General features: G+C 30.8%; 1 protein-coding gene across 1 annotated transcript; it reads left to right on the plus strand.

Annotated features, from left to right (window-relative positions):
• The first annotated feature begins 326 nt into the window (after window positions 1-326).
• LOC139526458 (uncharacterized) lies at window positions 327-2,066 on the plus strand. Its single transcript, XM_071321608.1, has one exon. It carries the CDS (start codon window positions 327-329, stop codon window positions 2,064-2,066), a length of 1,740 nt encoding a protein of 579 aa, XP_071177709.1.
• The last annotated feature ends 9,170 nt before the right edge of the window (window positions 2,067-11,236 follow it).

Raw genomic sequence — 11,236 nt, forward strand, 5'->3', positions numbered from 1 at the left:
TAGCTGTATAGTTTGAAGAATATCCAAGTTGATTTGAAAAAGTTATGAAAAAAATTAAAGTGTACTATCTCTATTTTGTTCGAACTGCAAATTCTAGCTTTTTTTACCTAGATTAATTTAGTTCTTAAATTTGACAGCAACACAACAAAAAACAAAATGACCTGGGATTCAGTAAGCTTAATATATATCTAAGATAGCTGCATAGTTTGATGAAAATCCAAGTTGATTTGAAAAAGTTATAAAAAAGATAAAGATGCCTATTTGAATTTATATAATAATTTTTATTTTTACCTATATTGTAAAATACTTACATACGTAAACAAATCATGAAGGATTTTCTTGAACTAGCTAGAAAATTTAGATGTAGATTTCACTACTCTACAAACACAATTAAAGAAATCCATCCTTTATACTTACAAACAGGGCATATTCCTCCTAACGGAAATAATGCCCTTGAAGGTTATATAACTGATACAAAACTTGAAATTTCTAGATTAAAGGTTAAACAGTTCAAACACAACCTTACACTAGCAGAGCGTACAGCTTTCAATTATCTCATAAAAGATGACAGCATCTATATATCTAAGGCAGATAAAAACAACACAACGGTGGTCGTAAACACACTTGATTATATTAATGCAGGAACTAATCACGTAAACAGTGATCATTACAAGAAAATAAATCATACAAACACAGAGCTTATAACTAAATCTATTTCAAAGATTGTAAATAAACTATTTACAAACAAAGAAATTGATGAGCACACTTATAACTTCTTAAGTGACTGCAAAAATCCTAAACATGGATACATGTACCTTCTTCCAAAGATACATAAAATTCGGCAAGACTCATTAGAAGCTATCAAAATAGATGGGTATAAAATTGGAGAATTAGCTGTGCCTTTTAGGCCTATAATCAATAAATGCAATTCTCCAACAAGAAAAATTGAAAAGTTTTTAGATTTAATATTAAAACCTTCATTGAGGAAACTAGAGTTTTACATTCAAGACACAAAAGATTTTATCAATAGGATAGAGTCAAAGACCTGTGTACGTAGCTGTACACTAATTGCCTATGATGTAACTTCAATGTATACAAACATGAACATCGACAATTTACTAGATACAACCAAGAATTACTTAGATCAAATTGATCGAACAAAGTATAAGTTTAAAGCACCAAACAAATCAGATCTATTATCTTTTGCAAAAATTATATTGGAAAACAATGAGTTCCAATTTAATGGGACTTTATATGAACAAGTTATAGGGGCGCCACAAGGTGGAATATTATCACCCACTGCCACCGATCTGCATCTGTCAACAATACTTACAAAAATCTTAGACAGATTTCAATTTAAAAATAGCATTAGTATGATTTGTCAATATCGTGACGATGGTTTCATGATTACAGAGTGCAACAAATCACAAATTGATGAGTTCTTTGCAATTGCAAACAACATTGACCCTCTACTTAAGTTTACGTATATTTTCTCCAATACAGAAGTGACGTACTTAGATACTGAGGTGTACAAAGGGGAGCCTTTTAAATCGAGTGGTGTCCTTGACATCAGGTTACATGTCAAACCAACTGAAACGTATCATTACCTCCCAATTACAAGTGCACATCCTAAACATACTTTTAGAAGTATTATTACAGGTGAAACAATTCGTCACATTAGAAACAATAGCAACGAAACTGATCTCAACAAACATCTTCTGACTTTGGAGAATAAACTTATAGATAGAGGCTATGATAAGTTGGAAACGGCAAAAAACATTAAAGATGTGAAATACAAGATTAAACGATGCAGTACTCTGTCAGATAATTTTAGACAATGTGAAATTCCACTTACACTAGTAACTAAATATAACCCTACAGTTATAAATCTTAACAGAGCTATTAAGAAGCATTGGCAAATTTTGCAAAGAGATGAATATTGTAAAACAATATTTAAACAGATGCCTATCATTGCGTATAAACGCAGTAAAAATTTAAAAGAGCACCTAGCAAAAACTAGACTTTTAAATAGGGAGACTTTTGAGAAGGGACCCTTGCTAAAATAAAACTTAGCTAAAAAATCCCGAAACATCGTTAATTAATTATATATATATTTCTAGTAAAAAAAAGAAAGAAAAAAAAGGCAATTAGTCATTACGACTCTATAAAAACGGTGTCAAGTCTTGAGGTTTAAGAATGTATGTTGGTGATGGGAATCTTTGCATTTGTGGAAAGTTTACCCAAATGTTTGTTAGTATAATTACGTCATACAACTTTTGTGACGGACAAACAGTTAAATAAATTATAACTCCGGTGTAAGAAGTCTCCGTCTTGGACTAAATATACTATATCTAGATATATCACTTGATGTAAGCATGAGAATAGCGAATCACAAACTTCATTTGAAGCTATATTAAAGAGTTTTTGAAAGTTAAATATGCAGTGAACTTACATAAGCTTCAGGTTTGTGTTAAATGAAAACAACTCTCCTGGTAAACTGCCTAAAGCATTGTTGACAACAAGTCTGGAAAAATAAAAATGATTGGTATTAAATTAAGTTCATTTCAATTCTAAACTGTACAAATCAACGTGTAAGGCGATCTTAGTAATTACAATGAAAAACAACTCCTTTTGTGATTAATTGTTTGATGATAAAAAATGGGTATTTCTTAATCCTCATCTTTTGGAAATTCATTACATATTGAGACCTAAAAGACCTGAAAGAGATTATGATTAATGTAAACTCGTAACATTTCAAGGCTGCTACTTTTATAACCGTCTATGTTCCGAAAAGCTTCCTTTCAATTTAAGTTGTTTGTTCAAAAATAAGTTCTGAAAAAAAAACATTTGACGTTTTGTGTTGATGTTAATCATGCAGTAAAAGTAATGATGGGTATTTTCATGGCTTTTTATGATACTTTCTACAATTATTTTTGAAATCACATTAAGGTGGTACCTAACACTACAGGGAGATAACTCTGTAAAATCAGCTAAACGTTTTAATTACGTTGTGTTTTAAAGGGAATATTAAGCTTCTCAATGATCAAAATTGGTGTTTGTCAAATTGCTATATAACCAGTGTAATTTTCCTGACAAAACGGTTGGTTCAAATTATTTGAAATTAAATATTTTTGTCAAAGGGACAAAGTATATACTTTGTCAAAATTTTATGCAATTTAAACGAGCCAAATTAATTTTAGTGAAAGCATTGGGTACCACCTTAAGAGGTTAACTTGATATCATACTTACATAGCAAGAAGCTTGATGTTGGTCGAAAACAATTCTGATGGTATACTGCTTAAACTATTGGAATCCAAATTTCTGAAAACATTTTGAATTGTGACTTTTTACTGTATGACCTTCTACACTTCATGTTGCTTAAATACATTGAATTACTTTTAATCACAAACAAACAAATTATTTAATAGCCTATTTCCCGACAGAATATAAATTCATTTGCTCTTGAAAACTCAAATACCTGAAAGAATATCAATGATTGATGTTGAAAAATAAAATATGCTTTAGTTGAAACAATTCATACTTAATCTTCGTATCAATTTCGTACGATTAACATTATTTCACTTTTCTTTTTAGAAATATTTGTTAAATGACAAAAGTATATTTATCTACCAAATTAATCATTAACGTATATACTACTGCTAAAAGAAAACTCCTGACAGTTATATGCCGGAGATATACAAAAGTTGAAAGTGGTAAAATTTCTTCCGGCAATATTTGGAAACCTTAGTATAAGGCATAATAAATTTTAAAGCCAATCATATATGAACATGATATATAAGTATTTCAATTGAGATTTTTTTAAGCAATATGATAAAAATAGACAGTGGTTGTCGGCGATTGATGGGGTTCAATAGTGTTTCTCGTTTCCGGTTTTTTTAATAGATAAGGCCGTTGGTTGTCCTGTTTGAATAGTTTTACACTTGTCATTTTAATTGTTCTTTCTAGCTTGCTGTTCGGTGTGAGCCAAGGCTTCGTGTTGCAGACCGTACTTTGACCTATAATGGTTTACTATTCCAAAGTGTGGTAACATGAATAAATATTTGTCTCATTGGCACTCATACCACATCTTCTTAAATCTATGAAAAGGAATTAAACAAAAATATCTAGAGGTCACTTTACCTGAGGGATTTGGAGCCTACACATCTAAATAATTTCAAAATTTTAACAATAGGGAATCAAAAAATAAAACAATATAAATACTGTCAAAGATCTAACTGCTGAGCTAATGATACTCTATATAATAATGATTTGATTGATTTGTTGTGTTCTAATGCCACTTTTTAGCGCTATTTCGTTGTGGTCAGTTTTTATGGTTAATCGAAGCTGGAGTGCCCGGCGAAAACCACCGATCTTCGATAGAAAAACTGACAGTTCTAGTCAATTAAGATTAAAGTCGAATGTACAAGCACGAGCGGGATTCGTACTCACAACCTCGGTGTTGACTGACTTGGCGACGAGCCTCCTCTTGATTAAAATAAAGGTAATATGTAGAAACATTGATTGTATTACAGGACCGACTAACTGAGGCTCATCTTTAAACTTGCTAGCTTTCTGAGTCACTATCCAAAGACATATCATTTTAATCAGAGACATTGTTCTTATTCCAAACTAACTAGTATTTATTATAATTCCGTAATAAGACTTTTGTGGCGTACAAACAGCTTAATCAGTTATAATTCCCGTATAATATGTCTCCGTCTAGGACAAAATGGACGAAATATGTCATTTCAGGTGAGCACGAAATTAGCGAATCACAAATTTCATTTAAAGCTATACTTAAAGGTAATTAAAAGTTAAACATATAGTAAACTTACATATATTTCAGGTTAATGTTTCTGGAAAACAACTCTACTGGAATGCTGCTTAAAGCATTGTTTGAAAGAACTCTGGAAAAATATAAATGATTTGTTTTAAAATAAGTTCATCTAAGATTTAACAATTAATACAAATCAACGTGTAATCTGATCTAAGTAATTATAATGAAAAATAATTCCTATCGTTAGAAATTGTTGATGATAGGAATTTTCTTTTAAATCGTCATCTCTTTTTAAAAATTCCATATCTATTTAGAATAAAAGACCGGAAAGAGATTATGTGCAATGTAAAATGGTACATATTTTTTTAAATGCTACTTTTAGAACCTTCTATGTTAGAAGAACAAAATTTCTTCATATAAGTTGTATAATTTATGGGGAAAAAACTCCATTTGAAGTAGTTGCTGATGTTAAATCTTAAATTAGTTTACATATAATCAATGGTTTGTGTTTGATTTATTGATTAATTGTTTGTGTTTAAAGGTCACTTTAATCGCCACTTTTGTGCAGTTTTGTAGCGGTAAGTTTTTATTAGTGGAGGTAGCCGGATTGTCGGTTCGTGTTTGGTGAAAACATGGTTGTAAACTGCCTAGAGTATTGCTAGTAAAAATCTGGAAAATATAAAAATGATTTGTGTTAAATCAGTTTATCTGATTCTTAACAATTCATACTTACTCAACGCGTGTTTCAATCTAAGTTTCATAATGAATAAATACTTTTCTAAATCGACGAACTATTGCTCTTAAAGAGTGCACCGATAATGACACCCAAAATTATATTTTTAATGGTTTTTATTATTTGAAATGGTTTACTGCTTAAAATATCGGATTCAAAATTTTTGCTGTTGATGTAATAGGTTCTTCCTTAGTTTGAGAACTAACATTTAAATACCATTTACCCTTATACGATATCACAATGTTTATTATCAATCATGTAACATTCAACTTGAACTATTGGTTAAATGTGAAGATGGAAATTTTATATTTGAAATCTCTATGTTCTAAATATGCCGTAGGGTGTATTAAATAAAATGGATAATTGAAATTGGGAATGTGTCAAAGAGACAACAACTCGACCATAGAACAGACATTAGCAGTAGGTCACCAACAGGTCTTCAATGCAGCGAGAAATTCCCGCACCCGGAGGCGTCCTTCAGCTGGACCCCAAACAAATATATATACTAGTTCAGTGATAATGAACGTCATACTAAACTCCAAATTGTACACAATAAACTAAAATTAAAAATAATACAAGACTAACAAAGGCCAGAGGCTCCTGACTTGGGACAGGCGCAAAACTGCGGCGGATTTAAACATGTTTATGAGATATCTATCTCCCCATATACCTCTAGCCAATGTAGAAAACTAAACGTAAAAAATATGAACATATCAGAAAGAATCTTTATGGTCGGTAAAATAGGATGCTAATTCTGAAAATCTTTGTAAAAACTACTATTTTTTTTTACTGTATATAAGTTCTTCTCTTGATCAGTCTTTCATTTGATCAACTCTGACACCTCTCGGTGGTGTGTTCTACGACAAAGAAAATATTGATATATGCATTAGCTATAACTGATTTCATTTCGAAAAAAAAGTTTGGAACATAAGGATTTCAAATAAAAAAATCCATCTTTACATTTAACCAATATTTTAAGTTGAATGTTACATGACTGATAATAAACATTTTGATATTGTATGGGGTATATGGTATTTAAATGTATTTTTTAAACTGTGTTTGATGTAAAATATAAATTCAAGTTACACTTTAGAAAGGTTTTTGTTTGTTATAAACAGCAAAATGCCAATTGTTAAGAGTTATTGTTACCAAAGGATTCGAAATAAAAATAATTTTAGACAGTGTTTTGGTAACTATCGTCATCTACGTTTCTATATGTTAAATACAAATATGTTATTCCTATATCATTCTTTTTCAAACAAGAATCTCATTCTTCAGTATTGTTTAAGATTTTAATGCATCTTTTTTTAAGTGTATCGGGGGGATTGCTGATTGTCGCCTTTTTGTGTGAGGCGCGGAATCTACAAACAAAGAAATACAAGTTATTTCAAATTTTCTGTTTGTTTTTCTGTACATTGTTTCGACGTTGTCTGTGGAAGTAGGTGCAGACAAGAAATTTTGAATGTTAAACTTTTTCTAAAAAGAAAACATCATTCTAAAATATCTCACAACTGCTGTAGTCAATGAAAAGAATGGATTCGGATGAAATAAACATGTATTGTATTAGGCTAAATTAAACCAAATTTGACTTAAAGAGAAGTTATTCAAGAAATGTCATCAGAATGTAATCCTTGTAGTCATTTTATTTATATCTGTTTGATAGTATGCATAATATATAAAAAATAAGAAGATGTATTATGACTGTTAATGCGAAAGCACTACACAAGAGATCAAATGAACGGATATTAATAACTATATGTCACTGCACGGCTTTCAAAAATGAACAAAACCCATACCGCATAGTCAGCTGTAAAAGAGAACGAAATGACAATTGTAACACAATTAAATCGAAAAAACTAACGTTATTATTTATGTAGAAAATATTGAACGAAAAATATGTATATAAGATAATGTTTAGTTTAATTTAAATTTACTGAGTAACAAAGTAAATTTGGTGTATAAATTTTTCATCAATTTCCTACCTGTTTTTTTTAAATATTTATAATTGAAAAATAAATTACAGTACTGACCCAGGACAAATAAAGGCAACAGTAGTATACCGATGATCAAAACTCATAAATCGATAGGAAAAAAAAAAAAAAAAAAAAAAAAAAAAAAAAAAAAAAAAACATGACTTCAACCATGCCAACCATGACATTATAAACTAAAAATTGCGAAATTGAGCATAATTCTTTATCATGACAATAAAACTTACATGGAATCAAAGACACGAGATCAGCAAAAGCATCTCCTGCTAAAGTCGAAATATAATTGTGGCTTAAGTACCTGAAAAGAAAATTATTAATTATATTAAAGGAAAAATGTATAAAATGTTAATAGTAGGTACAACGCGAGTTTTTGGAATTTAATATATCTGATCTGCATTAAGGTTTTGATTATACACTTTTTGATAGATAAACATCAAAAACGAGATCGTGTGTTTGCTGTTAAATACTTGCATGTTCTGTATACATGGTTCCTGCATTTCAAAACAAAAACTCCTCTGAATTTATTATTTAACAGGTGTTTCAGATTATAAGACAACGGGTCACTGATAAGATTTTTTAAGGCGAAATGCGCGTCTCGCGAACAACATTTTTTATCAAAGCAACTATGATCACTCTGTTAACAGGTGTGTTACACAGTTGTTCATGAGTTAAAGTCGAAGTGCAGAATGGAAGCAAAAGGATTCGTCCTATGTAATAAATTTAAGTGAACTAACTGAATATTTAAAGCAAATGTGACACAAAACTAAACCAGGTACGAACAAAGGGGGATTTACATGGAATGCTTTATCAAGCTTCCAAATAATAATGCCCTTGCAGTGGCTGTCTTTATACTTGTTCTATTGTTAAAATTAATTCAACTGTTGTATAAGTTTTGCTCATGTTGCATTTTTATTAATTCGTAATCGATATGAACTACTATTAATCGTCCGATACCAATTTTCGAGGATTTCATGGGTAAAGATGAACCAGTATGTTGAACTAGTTAACCGTTAATATATGCTTGTATGTAGACTTTGGCAACCTTCAGTCCACAGAAAACAATATTTTCGTAATCAATATTTGGATGATCAGAACTTGCCTTTATCATGTTTATATTGAACCGTGCACACATTTGATAATATTATTAATTTGTACATTTTAACTAAGTTGATTCGTTCAGGGATAGTCACATGTTAAAATATATTTTCGAAGGTAGAGAGAAAACGGCGGATAGCAAAATGCATATTGCACAGCAAAAAGTATATTGCACGGTTATTTTATAAAACTTTATTTTGGTCAATATATACTGAAAAGTTGCACGTAAATGAATGGTAGTGACTTATAGTTATCATTATGACTTCACTCTTTCCTATAGAAATCATACAATAACTCGAGTTTGTTTTGAACAATTTGAATTGATGAGAATAAAAAAAAAACATGGTTCCTCAATGAAATAACACATAATAGTTATTGAAGAACTCGTCTTTATCGAGATACATATATCACGATAATGACTAGTTTTTCTATAATTATTATGTAAATATTATCAACAATACAACATGCTATATCTTATTGAATAGAACTTATTGGCTTAACCTTACCAAAATCTCATCTAGATAAAAATCGACACAAAACAGTTACGGAAGTCGAGATGCTTCCCATAGTATTGAACGGTATTAGAAATCAACACATAACAAATAAAATTAAAAATTGTGTGGAGTAGCATACTTACAGATCTGTTGTAGTTATTGGTATATTACTAGGTAGTGTTGTTAAATTTCTGCCATTACAATAGACTGTTGTGTCTTCGCAATCACACACAGATATTTGTGGTCCACTACATGGCAAGGCATTAGTCTGTTTTAATAAGCTGACTATCACAATAACTGTAACTACATACAGCATTCTTCCAACTTTCTTTTCTGTATTCCTAAAAGGATCGTTAACCAAGCATGAAAACATTCAGAAACTTATTCTTGCTGAGATATGCTAGATACCGCTGATGACTGAATATAGCTAAACTGTCAATATGCATCCATCAGTTTAAAGTCAAGGACATATGCATATTTCTCAGAAACTATCGAAATAATTTTCTATTTCTGCCATTTCAGTGTATAAAATAATAAGGTCGTGACTACTCTCAAATCGTACAGCCTATTTCGGGGCTAGTTTGGGTCGTAGGACACATGACAGACATGGGAATTCCCGACCATCGATATCGTAACACGTTCTTTTTCTAGTAGATGAGTTTGACAGCATGCGATACCTTTTTAAATTTCTCCAAAAATAAAGTACGTTTAAATCACTTATTAGCTTACTGTAACACGAACAAAAGCTAAATTTTATTCAACCATCCTTCCTTATAGCGTCCATTTCTTTGAATAAGTTTTTCACGTTACTGTTATAAAAAAACTATGTGTCCATTATTTTACGCAAGCGCGTCCGATGAGACTCGTATTATTAAAAGATACGCTTCTAAAACTTTTTAAAACATTTGCACATAATGCCATATTTTATTAATTAGCTTCCGAACTTCTAACGACCACCGCAAGTCATACAAATCCATTACAAGTTCTGCGGAGGCATGTGTTTCACCTGTGTCCTGTCAGTTTAAAAGTGTAATACAAAATGAGAAAAATACTGAAAATAAAAACAAATCAGACAAGTTTGCCGTCTGTTGAAGTCAAACCTTTTGTTATTCTTGATATAATTAGTGTCAGGCGATAATTGCACGATACAAACTAAATTCAATATTGCAAAAATTCAAAGTAAAAAGTAATGAAATTTTTATATTTTAGGGGCGGTTTCATGACTTTTGAAAAGAGTAGAATTTGCCGACGGCTAAAATATATTTGGCCAAATATATTCTAACAAATCATGCAATGATTTTCTTCTTAACTTTCTTGACCGTGACAACCAGATGGTTTAATCTTTTGTAGAAGGCTGCTTTAATGAGTCTGAAACTCGTGTCTACATTCCTATTTCGAGGTCTCCTCTTAATACCTTCGATGATATAACCAAGACCTCAACACTAATGTGTAAATCAGGTGACTTTGTTATGGCGCATATAAACCCAGTAAAATTATTTCGTCGTGCTTTAGTTCTTTCTAATATTCGTAAGAATGTGACTGTAGACAGAATTTTGGCATATCATATTGGTCCCATACCTTCAGTTCTGTTCCATGATGATGGTACCATATTGAAGTGTTGTAAATCTGATATAATTCACTTCCTTCAAGAGGAAATTTGCTCTTCTTTGAATTGTTTTAATTTGACAATAGTTATCAAAGTTACCAGGCTTATATTTTGAAACACTTAGACGCGCGTTTCGTCTATAGAAGACTCATCAGTGACGCTCAGATCAAAATAATAAGAAAACCAAAAAAAAAAGAAAAAAAAGTAAGAGCATTGATGACTAAAATTTTAAAAAGTTGTGCCGAATACGCCTTAGGTAATCTATGCCTGGGATAAGAAAATCCTTAGTATTTCGAATGATAAACTCTTTTGCAGACAGTAAATTTATAAAAATGACCATATACAATTGATATTAATGTCAACACCGAAGTGCTGACTACTGGCCTGGTGATATCCTCTTCCGATTAGTTTTCAATACCTTATTTATACGTATACGTGCAAGGAGAAATTAGCTTGCAATAAAAACTGTGTAAGCAACCATCAGAATTTAGCGTGTTCCAATATTTTTTCAAGTTAAGGGTCTTATGGTTGTAGAAATTATTT

The sequence above is a fragment of the Mytilus edulis genome, chromosome 6 (genome assembly GCF_963676685.1).
Source record: "Mytilus edulis chromosome 6, xbMytEdul2.2, whole genome shotgun sequence".
Lineage (NCBI taxonomy): Eukaryota > Metazoa > Mollusca > Bivalvia > Mytilida > Mytilidae > Mytilus > Mytilus edulis.